At 44.6% G+C, this 14,072-nt stretch overlaps 1 protein-coding gene across 2 annotated transcripts; it reads left to right on the top strand.

Moving 5' to 3' along the window:
* Nucleotides 1-250: 250 nt before the first annotated feature.
* On the top strand, nt 251-10,093 carry GABARAPL2 (GABA type A receptor associated protein like 2). 2 transcript variants are annotated; one of them, XM_031458048.2, is made up of 4 exons: nt 251-432; nt 759-814; nt 1,954-2,126; nt 9,483-10,093. In XM_031458048.2, the coding sequence occupies exons 1-4, from the start codon at nt 399-401 to the stop codon at nt 9,571-9,573; spliced, it is 354 nt and encodes a 117-aa protein (XP_031313908.1). In that variant the 5' UTR covers nt 251-398; the 3' UTR covers nt 9,574-10,093. The 2 variants fall into 2 exon arrangements, with proteins under 2 accessions (XP_031313908.1, XP_064345023.1); XM_064488953.1 differs by lacking the exon at nt 9,483-10,093 and adding an exon at nt 5,840-6,067 and having other exon boundaries at nt 275-432.
* The last annotated feature ends 3,979 nt before the right edge of the window (nt 10,094-14,072 follow it).

Raw genomic sequence — 14,072 nt, 5'->3', positions numbered from 1 at the left:
GAGCTCTATCCTATCAGCCAGACCCCTACACACCCCTTCCCGTTACTAATGTCCACTGATACCCTACTCTTGTCACCAGTTCCCGAGAATCCCCTCCCCAGTCACCAGTATCCCTCACAGACACCCTTGCCCCCAACTTTGTCCTCCCGACTCCACCGGCAGCCCCTCTAGGCGTGTTCTCCAGCCCCGCCCCTAGGCGCGGCGAGCTTGCGAGAGGCGCCGGAAGCCCCGCCCCTGTCCCGTTGCTAGGCTCCGGCAGCCGGAAGTCCCGCCTGCCTTGTAGCCACTGCCGCCGCCGCCGCCGCCGCCGCCTCCGCCGCCGCCGTCGTTGTTGTTGTGGTTGGTGCGCTGAACTCCGCGGCTCCGAGAGCCGTCTGCGTCCTTTCCCCACCGCCGCCATGAAGTGGATGTTCAAGGAAGACCACTCGCTGGGTAAGCGCTAGACCATTGGCCGGGCCATGGGGGCCGGGGCGGCGGGTGGGCCCCCTCCCCCACTCGGGCCGCCCTGGGCTGGGCCGGGCGGGGCGGATGCCTCGCTCTGGGGTCGGGTCGCCGAGGCCCTGGCACCCCGGGCGGTTGTCTACGGACCCCGCGCCGCCCTCCACTGGCCCTACCGAAGCCAGGGCACCGAGGACCGAGGTCGCCGGGACTCCCGAACTCCTGGGGCTTGCGCAGGTCATGGGGGGAGGAGGAGAGGAGGGCCCAGAAGCCGGCCGGCGGGCAGGTGCGACTGTCAGCCCGGTGTGTTTCTCCCATAGAACACAGATGTGTGGAATCTGCGAAGATCCGAGCGAAATATCCCGACCGGGTTCCGGTAAGTGGACTCCCCGCCCCCTCACCTCGCTGTCACCCCTGCCGTCTAGGACCCGTGATAGGGCCGCAGGCCATTCAACAGTTGACAAGTTTAGATTACAGTTCCAGTTAGAGTTGCAGACGGGCCAAACTGGGTAAGGGGCCACCTTGGGCCAGGGCGTGAGGGGCTTGAGCTGGTGCTGTTCAAGATACCTCAGTGCTGAATCTCCCGATCTAGGCCAGTGAGCTGTCTGCAGCCTCTGGGCTCCCTCGCCAATTATGTAAGGAACGATGTTCTAGGACAGGGCAACAGGTCACTGCCACTTTGGGGACTGGTGTTGGAGGAAGACTGTCACTTCGGTCTTGCAGGTGGTACTTTTGTCTCAGGACATTCATCTTTAATATTGAGCCTCCATCTTTACCTCACTTCTAGTTCCCTTTTCTCACTCTGACCCTGTTCTCCTTTCCTGACCAAAAAAATCTGAGAAGCTGCTTCTAGTACCTTCCCTTTAATCAATATTAATTATCTTGCATTTCTTCCATGGTAGAGGAGATAGTTTCTGTAATCCTTACTGATTTTTAAAGGACATCCAGATGTGTTATTGTAGCTCATTGCTTGTGAACAGTTCCTTTGGGGAGGGGGCAAGGGAAATAAGTTTGAAACCTAGTTCAGAGAGAAGCAACAGGCCAAATGAAGAGCTTGGTTCTTGGCTGGCTGTGATTGCCAGTCATTCCCATTAGTCCATTCATTCTCATTTTCTGTGTTCCATGGGATCTTCATGTCCCTGTAGTGTGAAGGCAGATCCATTCTGGGGTCCTGGGGCAACAGGCTGTAGAGGGAACCCTCACCAGATATTCTCAGGTCTGTCAGATAAAAGGTTGAAAAGCTCTGTATTGAGGGCTGTGTTTCATGCATGGTGAGATCAGGGATGAGAAGTACAATAACTGACCACAGAAAAGCACTTACCTTTTCCCTGTAGCACATTTATATCAGTTCTTAACCTCCAGAGTGTGTGGTTTATTAAGTCAGGGGTATATTTTCTCACGTTACGCAGTTTCCCACCCACCTCCTTGCCCACACACTGTTCATCAGCTCTTCAACAATGCAAGACCAGAGCCTCATATTAGAAATCCATTCCTGACCTTTCTTTGCTTTCACAGGTGATTGTGGAAAAAGTCTCAGGCTCTCAGATTGTTGACATTGATAAGCGGAAGTATCTGGTTCCATCTGACATCACTGTGGCTCAGTTCATGTGGATCATCAGGAAAAGGATCCAGCTTCCTTCTGAAAAGGCAATCTTCCTGTTTGTGGATAAGACAGTCCCACAGTCCAGGTGAGAGGTGTTTACTGGTATTGGCCATCTGCTTGGTTGCTTATAGAACTCAAAACTTTGGAGGTCTGAAAACTCTTAGAGGTCCTGACTGGAAATCTGAATTTTATGCTCCCTGACATTAGGAGTTCAAGGAAAATAAGAAAGGGCTGCAATAGATGGGAGTGCACTTTGGGTTAAGAAAATAGAATGAGGCCTGAACTTAAACAAAGAAACAAAACAAAAAAGATGAAATCCAGCCTCAGACACCCAAGAATCCTTTAAAACAGTTGGGGACTTAACTTAGGCTTAAGCCATTGTTAGTACTGAAGCCTGAAATGAGATTTTCTTCAAATGATCCATGAAATAAGTCCTGTCATTCTCCCCCAGGAGCTGTGGGCCCTGCTGAAGCTCAGCTTCTGTTAATCACCCTGCCTGCTTGCTTGCTCTCCAGACTCAGCTTTGGCCACTGTTAAGAGTACCTTGAGAGTAGCTGCCTGGTCCTCAAGTACGCAGAAATGGCTGCTGTCCAGCCAAGGGCCCTGAGGTCTCTTTACAGACTTACACCTCCTTTGGTATCACCTGCTCTGACTCACAGTAACTGCCCTGTTGCTTTTGCCATTGTGTTGCCTGGAAGTAATCTTTGGAATAACCTGGGGCCTGAATCTAGGCAGGGGCATTATAATTCCCTTCTTCTAGGTAGTTGACAGCCCAGCTTTAGTCCCCTGAGGAAAGAGGAAAATTTTCTGGCTCAGTCTGAATTGCTGGTCGGTCCTTTCCCATTATTGATTTGAGTACTTCTAGGCCCTGAGCCAGATGCTGGTCCCTCTCCTCCCAAGTATGAATTCCTGGCTGCATCTCATCTTGGTGACCCAAACTAAGTTTCATTTGTTACACCCAAAAGTAGTACTTCCAAAGCTAAGACTTTAAGAAGCTCTGGGATCTAGCCCAATGTGGCTAAAATAGGTTTCTTTTGAAAATCCTTGAAAGCTCCAGAAGAGGCCTAAGCCAAATCTAGTCCTTTTCCTGAAAGGTAGAAAACTCGGCACTTTTTGGTCTGATTTTCTCTTTTCCAGTCTCCACCACCCCCACTTCCTGGTGTTTGGCAGAGGATAGGGGAGAAATGGAAGAGTCTTCCCTTAGGCCAAGGTTCTGTGTGAGGAGGCAGGCCAGGCCCTGCCTGAGGGTACCATTGGTCTGCTTACAGCTGTAGCTCAGAAGCTGTGGTGTTGGCAGGGGTCATCTGTCGCCCCGTTGGGCTCTCCCAGCCTTCCTTCCCAGGCCTCTGAGCAGCGTGGTGCTGGGTACACTCTTGTGGTGAAGCCCTGGGCATCTGTGGTCAATCTCAGCTTCCCTTAAGGTGGTGGGGGAGGTAAATCTTCATTCATACCACCTGCAACTTCTGCAGCCCTTTATTTTCTCCTTCCTGGAGGTGGCTTCCTGGGAGGAAGTAGGTGACTAGGACCTATGGCATTGAGTTTTATTTTCCTCCGTTCTGATCCTCTGATACTTCTTGAAAGGAATGCAGCAGGCTTTTGGAGACGTTAAAGTTATGTTAGTCTAGCAATGAAAATGGCTGCAGATCTTAACTAATGCCCTCTCCCCCATTATCCCTGAGATATAAATAGAATTGGAAATGAAAAGTGATTCTCAGGGCAGCAGAGGCTGCCTCAGTGCCATTTTCTCTCTAAGTCCCATTTGACTTTCCAGCCTGGTAAGAATCCTTAAAACAGATTATACCAGTGACCCAAGTCACTAACCGGCCTCTTTGCCCAGGCCCTTCAGTGCCTTTGGCCCCAGTTAATGACTTCCTGCCCCACATTTAATACAGTAGTTCTTTGTGTGTTTGGGGTTTTTATTCTTAAAAACAAATTTGTTTATAAACAAAAGAGGCAAGTGACGTCATTGGGCTTTATGCAACCAGATGGCTGTACAAACAGAATTACCAGTCTCCTTCCTAAAGCTGGTGTTTAACTCAGCTTCACCATTTCCTCCCCAAGGCAGTGCAGCAGCCTCTTCCTTAGCACTTCCCAGCCTCCTCAGGGAAGAGTGGGGCCTCCCTTAACCTTCAGCCAGTGCTTGCAGCCTTTGGAGAGTGGCTGGGGAAATCAGAGTTGAGAAAGGATGAGCCCTCCCCCATCCCATAACAGACAGCGCTGCACAAGGATTGCTATGTCTGAGGCTGAGCGAAAGTAATTTCAGTTATTTCTGCCTTGGAGCAGAACTTTGGGAGAGTGTTGTGGAACACAGGCAACCATCATGTAAAATAACATGATTATTGTTTAGTTAGTGTTAAATATTGAATCTAGAAATAGAGACAGAAGCAAGTCCCTAAAAGTTTTACTTACTAAATTCTGAGTTCTGTTTTTATTTTTTAGAAAGGGGAGCTCTCAACTGCCTTTTCCCATTTAGCACTGGAAAGTTGAATTCTCTGCCTAGGTGCCTGCATCCAGAATCAGGCCAAAACCAGAAGGAAAACTATGCCTTGGTGCAGACAGGACTTGAGAAAGAGTATCAGTGTACAGGTTTCCAGTCATGGCAGCAGTGCCTGCCTTTTGGTCTTTGTTTAGAACACAGACTAGAGTCTTGTTAATCCCCTATGTAAAATAGAAACAGGAATATGTTATTAAATAAAATATATCTAACATGTTGTAATTTGGGAATGTTACATTGAGAAGTCTGTGCTGTTTAAGATTATGGTGTTTAGTTGCTCCTGGCTTTTAAAGAGGTACTAAGTAAAAGAAGTTGTGATGTCTTACAGTCCATTCAGACTTTATTTAGAAATTTGCTTAAATTAAGCATTTTTGATAATTTCTGGGTAAATACTCTTCAAGAACAGGGTTTATTTCAGCAGTGGAATAGAGTTTATATCAGAGAAAAATCTAATAAAAGGAATAAGTAGTAGTTAATTTCTGTATTTTAGAATCTTGAAGCACCTTTAGGGCCATGTTAATTTTCATTTTGAGGCCAGTGCCTTTCCGGGATCCACAGCAGTGGCCACTGTCCTCCCACCTCCCCCTACCCATTCTGCCCCTGCTGCAAAAGAGATAAATCCAGGTCCAGTGGAAGCACGTGGGCTTCAGAGCAGATGGGTGACCAGGTGTGCTCGTTCTAGCCAATTCATGAGTCAGGCTGGATCCCACAGCCTCCACAACCTGACCTTGGCTGGGGCCAAGGGGAGGTTGTACAGGGATTGGGCATCCACACAGTTCTAGGTCAGCCTCCCTCAATTCATAGGCTGTTGAGTAGCTTAAAACTAGTTTGCCCTCAGCAGCATGGCCATTCCTGGATGTGAATCCTTCTGGAAAGTGCCTTTATTATTGGTTAGTTTGTTTAGATCTGTATGATCCTGAATGGAGGGCTGGGGGACAGGGTTTTAGGGGACAGTTTATGTTTATTTCCTGCAGTTCTTCAGGGTCCCACCACCTCTTAGCTTGGCTCCATGGCATAAGTCTGCCATTGGCTTTTCCCATGTCTTTCCTTGTCAGACTCAGAGCATGAAGCGGGCAGTCCCCCAGTACTCAGCAGCATCCTTCTGGGGTGAGCCCATGTAATACTTGATGCCAGTGACGTGCATGTGTATCAGGGACTGGGGGCCATCTTTGAGAGTCTCCTGCAGCCAGTAACTTTGGTGGGAAGCCTTGGAGTTGCATTACTGCTCGTGAATTGTCAGGGAATCCAGCAAGCCTGTACAGCTTAGCTTAACAGATGTGTTAGAGCTGCTTCTGTGCTTTCAGATCCTCTGGTGTTCCAGCAGCAGCCTGCCTGGTGCTGTGTGGCTTGGGCCTCTGTGAATTCTGAGAGGGGAACCTGTCTTTTCAGAGGTGTGTGGAACTTGTCCTAAAGGGATACACCAGCCTTCTGCTGTACGCTGCCTGCTGAAAATGGGCTTTTTTTTGGCATCCTGCCCTTCCACTTGGCTATTCTGTTTTAATAGGACTTAAAAAATACATATTTCTAAAATATATTTGTTGCCCAGCTCTTTTTTGGCTCCAGGCCAAGTTATTCTGACTCTGTATGTGTGTGACCTGTCCCACAAGTACTGTTTTCAAATCATACTGTACAGATGCAGTGGTCTTCTTTCCCGGCACCTAGGGACACCTCGAATCAGGTGTTCTATCACAGGCTGCTGACTGGAGCATTTAGCTTCCAGCATTGAGCATTGTCAGTTTTCAAGTTCCTGCCCAAGGGATACCCTGAGTATGAGGACATGGTGCTACTGCCAGCTAAATAAAGTTTCCACACGATGCTGCATGGCAGAGAAAAGGAGAACAGTGAAAGGACTCTTAAAGTCATTAGGTACAGCCATCTAGCTGTCAAATTACAGGATCTGAAGGGGTGAGTGCTAAGACCTGCTGTTCAGTGTGTGACGCAGAGGCTGGCAGCAGTGGCCTTACCTGGGAACTTGTTAGAAATGTAGTCTCAGGCTTGACCCTGACCTTCTGAATCTAAATACACACTTTAACAAGAAGTCCAGGTGACTCCTGCACGTTTGTTTGTATGAGAAGCACTGTTCTAAGGGAGATCTCTGCAGAAGGTTCAAGGATGCTGACATTAGGCCATTAGAACAGATCAAGTTGTGTATTCACTTAGAGGCAGCACAGCTTGATGGTCAGAATGTCTCCTAACTTTGTAATCTGGGGTGAATTATTTAACCTCTTTGTGCCTCACTTTTATTATCTGTGAACTATGGATTATGATTGTACCTGCCTCCTAAGACTTTTCTGAGGATAAAGAATTAACATATGTAGTGCACTTAGAACAGTGCTAGGCATATAAATGTTTGCTATTAGAATTTTTATGGTCAGCCTCTATAGCTGCTAGGCTACTATTGAACAAATTTGTAAACCCAATTTTACTTAAAAGACAGTGGAATCTAAAAACAGAGTGCCACATGTTTACAGGCACCCCCTCCCCTGACCCCATCAGTCTCAGGGCCTGCCTTAGACAGTAGTGGTTCCATGGTCATTGTTCACTGCGGGCAACATTCAGAGAGTCTGGGATTTATAAAGCTCCTCAAGTATTCCTAACTCAGCAGCAGGATTTAGAGCCACTGTCCTTGGGCTTCTAACTTGCCAGGAGAACAGCAGAACTTGGTCTGGCAGATGGAACCAGACTTGACATAGGCACAAAGGTGTCCGCTGCTTCTACTACCAAACCCCTTTGGTAATGGTAGTGGGGAGATTGTAGTTCAGGTCTTACCAGGGTCACCCTGGACACTTGTACCAAGTGGAGAAAGAGTTGTGGCAATAGCTGTAGCTGTTTTCCCCTTCTCTTCATTCTGAGGATTCTCAGAAAAAAGCTGGGTTCATTTGGGCATTCCCAGCCAGCAGGGTAAAAGTCTTCTTGAAGACTCATCTACTTGTTCAAGTCCTTTGCCAGTTACTGACTCCTCTCATTCCACTTTCTGGCTTGTCAGTCATGCTGCTGCCTAATTTCATGCTCTTAAAGATAAGCATCTCCAAAAAAAAAAAAAAAAAGTAAGTGTCTCTCCCTCTGGCAAAGGGATTGTTTCCCAACTTGGCTCCACATGGAATCATCTTGGGTATTTAAAAACATACTTATGCCTAGGTCCTACCTCCAGAGATTCTGATTTAATTGGTCTGGGGTGGGACTTGGGCATGGAGCTGTTTTTCAGGCTTCTCACTGTGATATGCAGCTGAGGTTGAGACCCTCACCACTCCAGGTGTTGTCATGAGCAGGGGTTCCGCCCTCTACCCACTGCCCCACAAGCCCTAGCATGTTCCAGGGCAGTGTAGTCAACAGAAATGGCACATAGGCCACATTGGTAATTTAAAATTTCCTAGTAGCCACATTAAAAAACAGATGAAATTAATTTTAATAGTATATTTATCTAGTATATCCAAAACGTCATCATTTCAACATGTAATCAAAATTGAGATATTTTACATCTTTTTTTCATACTAAGTCTTTGAAATCTTGTGTATGTTTTACACTAACAGCACACTGCAGTTCAGATGAGCCACATTTCGAGTGCTGAATGTAGATAGTGGCTACTGTATTGGGCAGCAGAAAAATGGGACATTTCTATCATAGAAATTTCTAGTGGACAGTGCTTTTTCAGGGAGTCCTTATTTTACAAATTCCAGGTTAAGAGATCCTCGCAGGAAGCACAGTTGTATTGTACAAGATGCCAATGACAGGCCATTTTGTATTCATACTCATCCACTCCCACATTGTTACTAATTCTCATCTACCCACACAGCCAACCAACTAAGCTAGAAAATGGGCAGGAAGAGTAGGAAAAAAAACCCAACCCTTTATAAATGCGGTCTGTATCCCTGTTCACATGGAGGTCCAACACAGCCCACAGGAGCAAAGCAGCAGAGTAGGGCAGTCCATGCTTCACCAGGTTGTGGCCTTGGACTCCTCTTTATCTACCTGCTGGCCCTTGTTTTACTGAGTCTTGCATTGAAGCATCTGTTGCAACCTGTCCTGTCTGGTGACTTATGTCTGAAGCCAGCTCTCAGACCACTGTCACTGCTGGTTCTGGTTGACCTCACACGCATGGTCATGCTGATGTTTAGCACCTGTCTGCGCCTCCTGCTCGTTTCTGATAGTGCAGTCATGTGGCCAGAGTTTGCCTGGGGCTCTAGGCGTTACTAGTCTTACTCTGGAGCCAGTACAGCTCAGTTTCATGGCAGAGAACTGGAACTAGATTAGGTCTCCTCTGCTGCAGTCTGATTTACTGCTAAAGGAAAGCCAGCTCTACCACCCACATGGTTAGTTTGAGCAGTATCTATTTCTGGAGGGTTCTTAGGAAGACTGGGCAGGACTTCTTTGGATCTCAGATACAATCTGAGAGCTGAGAGGAAAGTCACTTCCCTTTGATGACGCCGATGCAGGTCTCTGGAGCACAGGGTTTCTGGCGGGGGCGCTTCCACAGCAGTGAACCCACTTGTTCTTTATCATGTTAGGTGCAAATTATAAATCTTCAAATAGACCAGCCTGAAGGAGAAGAAAACACATCGCTCTTCCTTATCTTTGTTCTCCACCCACACAGGGATGGGCCTCTTAGACTCTTACTTTGCTTAATTTTTTTCCCTTCCCCTGGAATTCAGAAAGCATTAACCAGTACTAACCAGCCACATCCACCCTAGGAGCTAGAGCTGGCTTCTGAAGGATTTAGTTGGTGGGAGGGTGGGTCGAATAGCCTTGCCTTGGGACTGGAGGATGGAGAGTTGATTCTAGTCTTATCTACTGATTCCCAAATTACTTTTATGAGCTACTAGCAAAGGTGTGACAGAGAGTAGCTAATTTAAGTAAAGTTCCTTAGCGTCAAGCCGTCTTTCTCCCAACATCTGGAGCCAGTAATCAAACCCAATTCTCAGTGTTGTTTTTTTGTTTTTCTCTTTCAAGCCTAACTATGGGACAGCTTTACGAGAAGGAAAAAGATGAAGATGGATTCTTGTATGTGGCCTACAGTGGAGAGAACACTTTTGGCTTCTGAGGACCAGTGCTGGGCTAGGTGCACCATTCCTGCTTGTGTATCTTGTAAATAGCCAGCCATTTTCAGTTACCCTACCAGAACCTATTCACATAGACCTATTAGTGCATTTGTAACTGGATTTATTTCTTAATATATTGGAAGGTTTTGTTTCCTTAGACTAGTAAATTATCATACAGAGTTTTATTTTGAGTTTTTCTTTTTGTGCACTGTCCTCATGGCTACACTCTCCAGGGAACTCGTTCCTCTGGAAATCTTATTTAATGAAGATATTTCCATACTGAAGTGAGGGAGGTGGGGAATTAAAAGTGCAAGGGAGGGGGATGTTGCATCTATTCTGGATTATGTATGAAGTGTTAGATGGCTAAGTATTAAAAGCATCCAAATTAAATCCTTAGCAATCAGGACACTTGCTTCACTAGATTTTGCCAACTGCCAGTCATGTTGGACTAAGCTAATCTGTTCCTCTTTCTGAAACTATTAAGGTAAATAATTAACAATAAAACTTCCTCTTATAAAGGCATTGCAGTGTGACCATGTCCTTTATTCACGTTCTTTTAGATGAGAAGCAGCCCTATGTCTACCAGGTCAGGAGGAGGATTTGTGGGGCGCATGGCAGCACAGCTGGAACAGGAAGCAGTGGCCTTTGTCATGGGGGGGGGATCTTTTTTTTTCAAGTGGTTAATATACTCACATGTCTCAGATAACAAGTCTCTATAAAAAGGTATATAGCTAGAAGTCCTTCTCCCACTACTGCTGTCTGACTACCCTAACCCTCCGCCTTAAGGGAAATTACTTTTACTGACTTCTTGTTTCTTTTCAGAATTTATTTTTGCAAGTTCAATTAAATATGAATACATGTCCAAATTATTTTCTTCTTTTTCTTATACAAATGAAAACGCATTATATATACTTACATACATTGATTGCTTTTTTTCATTTAACAGTATATCCTGGCGATCTTTCCATATCAGGTCATAGAAAGCCTTTTCATTTATTTTTACACTAAGTAGTATTGCATTTGTGGATATATCATTATTACTTAACTAGTCCCCTATTAATGTCATTTGGGTTGCTTGCAGTTTTTTTTTTTACTACTATGTCATATGTAGTATATAGAATATAGATACAATGTTGGAATGATAACCATATACATATAGCCTTTATGTGTACCTGCAGTCATTAAGGTGTTGCTCTTCAATCCTTTCTTTCTAAAAATCAAGATTTAGATTTTTCTAGGTCACACGTTTTATGATTTCACACAAATTAGATAGATATGTAGGCTTGCTAGGACACAAATGCATCTAAGAGGAAATGCTTGCTTTCCTAAATCTTCCTCAGACTGTGTTGGGGGCTAGAGCTCTACACAGAATAAAGAAACCAGGTATCTAAGAACATGTAGTTAAAATGACTGTCAAGCAAAAGGGAGGGAACAAAGATCTTTAACTTCATCTTTACCAAATTAATAAGTAACCTGTCAAAGCTCTCTACTGATACCAGCTTCCCAGCTGAGATCAGAGGAAACATTCTTGTCATAAGCATCTTGTTGGTCTTTTCCAAACATGACCCAATAAAATCTTGGTGGTCTTTGCTGGTAATTCCACAGTAGAAGCAGGTAGAAACTAACCCCTCAGCAAGGTACAGGGAAGGAACAAGTTCTGTGTTATAAGGAATGTTGTTTGCAGTGACAAATACCCAACTCAGATTTGGCTTAAGCTCTAAAAAGGCAGTTATTTCAACTGTCATGAAGGGATGGTTCACTGGCTTCAGGCATAACTCGAATCAAAGATCAAATGATAACATCAGAACTCTTTGCATCTTTAGGTTTTTGTTTTCCTCTATATTGACTTCATTTTCAGGCAGATTCTTTCCATGTGATGGCAAAGATGACCCCATAAGTTTAGCAACTCCTGTGGAAGAAGAGCATTTCTACTGAGAACAATGTCAGAAGTCCCTGGGGGAGCTCTGATCTTACTTGAATTATGCACCCCTACCCCTTCCTGTAAGAAGATGGGGTAGGAGGTCCCCAGAGAAAGAGAACCAGGCATGGATTTCTTGACGTAAGAGAAGCCATTTTTGTCCTAAGCCATCTTGTGATCTAAGCCTGGCCATAATGCTTATCCTTGAACAGGTCTCAGTAATCAGGCAAGGGAAGTAACAATAGCAAAGATAATGTATCAATTGTAAAAACTCCCAGTTCAGTTTCACTGGTAATGATTTAGCCTGAAAGGCTCAACCACCAGATCAACTGGAACCTAAGGAATGATGATGTTGACCTTTTCTGACCCTTGTGACTTCGATCGACTAAAGCTTGGACTCTGTTGATTGCCCAAGTCCCTTCATGAATATACATGTAACCTTAGCTTAAAACTTTCCCAATTTTGCTGTTCTGGGAGCAAAATGCAGATCCCTGGTGTTCTCCTTACCTGCTGCAAGTTATAAATCCTTCCATCTCCCAGTCTTTGGCTTAGGTGTGTCCTCTGGTTCAACACCCACCAAGAGGCAAACCCAATTTTCAGGTAATACTCCCTGCTTGGGGTAGGGGCTTGTGGGAAGGAATGGTGAACCCCTCCTTAACCACATGGTACAGACATGGAGGAGGACCTCTTCCAAAGGCATTTTCATCTGTTTCTGTATCACAACCACAAATCCACAAATGGAACTGAGAAGAAATAGATGGGAGGAAATCAAAAGGCAAGTGTCACCAAAGCCAACTATTTTTCTTTTAAAAGTAGTTTATACTTAGCATTTTTTCAGCACTTACTGGATATACCAGATGATTTACAAACATTGTTGCAATTCATCTTCAAAAAGCCCTCACAAGATAGTGTAATTCTCACAGCCAGCCACCCTGCTACCCAGAGGCAGAACTGAGACGCCAAACTTGCGGTTTAAGAGGAAAGACATAGTTGGCAGTATCAGTATCAAATCATTGTGTGTGTGTGTGTGTTTTCTATTTACAGTGTGCCTCACACTGTGTTGGACACTGGGGCAAATATGAATAAAGCATTACCCCCTACACCAGGAGCTTACAGTCTGGTGGTAAACCAACACATAAATAATTGCAAAGCAATGTTGTAAGTGCTATAGTAGAAAGTATTATTGGAAAAGAGGAGAGAATAGCTATTACCTATAAAAATTGTTGAAGAAAGCAGCCTTATCTATAATATTAATCAATAAAAATGGATTTGTTAACCTTTCCTTTAAAATGCAGCAGATGAGTGAAGGTTTTAAAAGTTAAAAAAGAAAAAAGTTGTATCTAATCTCCCCCAACTCTAGTCCTTAACAGAAACGAGTAAGATTTTATCAAACTATGTAAGAAACCCTTAACCCTTTCTTAAACTTTCAGAGATTAGGAAAAGAGAATAATCACAAATTCATTTTAGAAAATCTCAATGCCAAAACTTTATGAGAAAAATTATACATCGATCTCATTTATCAACTTAGAAAAATCATAAATAAAATAGTAAACAAAAATTCATCAGTCTACTGAGACAATCACGATCAGTAGAGCTTAGCACAAGGATCAGTTACATAGTTGATCATTATGTCTATTATGAAAACATACCACGTTTAACAAAGGAGAATATTGGGCTGCACTCTGCAGGCCTGCAAGCCCTGTACTTGCCCAGCCTCCAGACTGAAGAAAGAGCCCAGAGTCAGCGACAGAGACATCAATGGCTTAATGGGTAGGGGATCTTACGTGTCTGAAGCAAAAGGGTCCTGGAATGACACTGCACCAAGGATGGCAGATGGCAGGCAAGACTTGGCAGCAGTCAGAGGGGGATGGTTACCAGGTACAGGGGAAATGGAGGAAACCAGCAGAGAGGCATGTCCTTCATAGCCCCTTTGATAAACTAGCAGGGTGGAGCCTTTCTGATCTAAAGATTAGAATAATCACTAGCTAGGGCTGGGACAAATACATAGGCATTTACTGATTAGGCTCTATGATTAAGAGGGGAGGTCAATTGTGTGTAGGTGAAGCAGGCACTGGTCGAGCAGGGGATGTAGAGACTGTACACAGAGCAAGAGAACAGCCATGTTGAGTGGCCTGATCACACAGAGGAAAACTGTATGATCATCTCATAGATGAAGAAAACGCACCTGAAACAACTCAAGACCTATGTATAGTTTTTTTTTAAACCTCTTAGCAAATTTAGAGTTCTTTGACTTGATAAAGGGAATTCATAAAAAAATCTACATCAAATGTGTACATTAGTACATAAAGCTATGGTGGGTAAGGTAGTGTGGTACTTACATTAAGAACGATAAATACATTAATGGAAGAGAACCCAGAAACAGACGTGTGTAAAACATGTCAGAGGTGACATGACAAGTCACCAGGGAAATGATGAAACAGTTAACAACTGGTTACTTATATGGTAAAATTTTAGAGGCATTCCTACTAAAATTAGGAACTAAAAGAGGAAGTCTGAAGAGTAAACTTTATGGTATGTGAATTATATCTCAAAGAAGCTATTAAAGTCTGCTATCACTACGTT

This window comes from Camelus dromedarius, chromosome 9 (genome assembly GCF_036321535.1).
Source record: "Camelus dromedarius isolate mCamDro1 chromosome 9, mCamDro1.pat, whole genome shotgun sequence".
Lineage (NCBI taxonomy): Eukaryota > Metazoa > Chordata > Mammalia > Artiodactyla > Camelidae > Camelus > Camelus dromedarius.
Note: the sequence above shows the minus strand (reverse complement) of the source record. Positions and strands in the feature narration are given on the sequence as shown.

Excerpts from the sequence above, each read along its gene's own strand:
- GABARAPL2 (XM_031458048.2), top strand. The coding sequence starts at position 399 with ATGAAGTGGATGTTCAAGGAAGACCACTCGCTGG. Across the intron at positions 433-758 it reads CAAGGAAGACCACTCGCTGG|AACACAGATGTGTGGAATCT; the intron begins GTAAGCGCTAGA and ends TTTCTCCCATAG. Across the intron at positions 2,127-9,482 it reads AAGACAGTCCCACAGTCCAG|CCTAACTATGGGACAGCTTT; the intron begins GTGAGAGGTGTT and ends TTCTCTTTCAAG.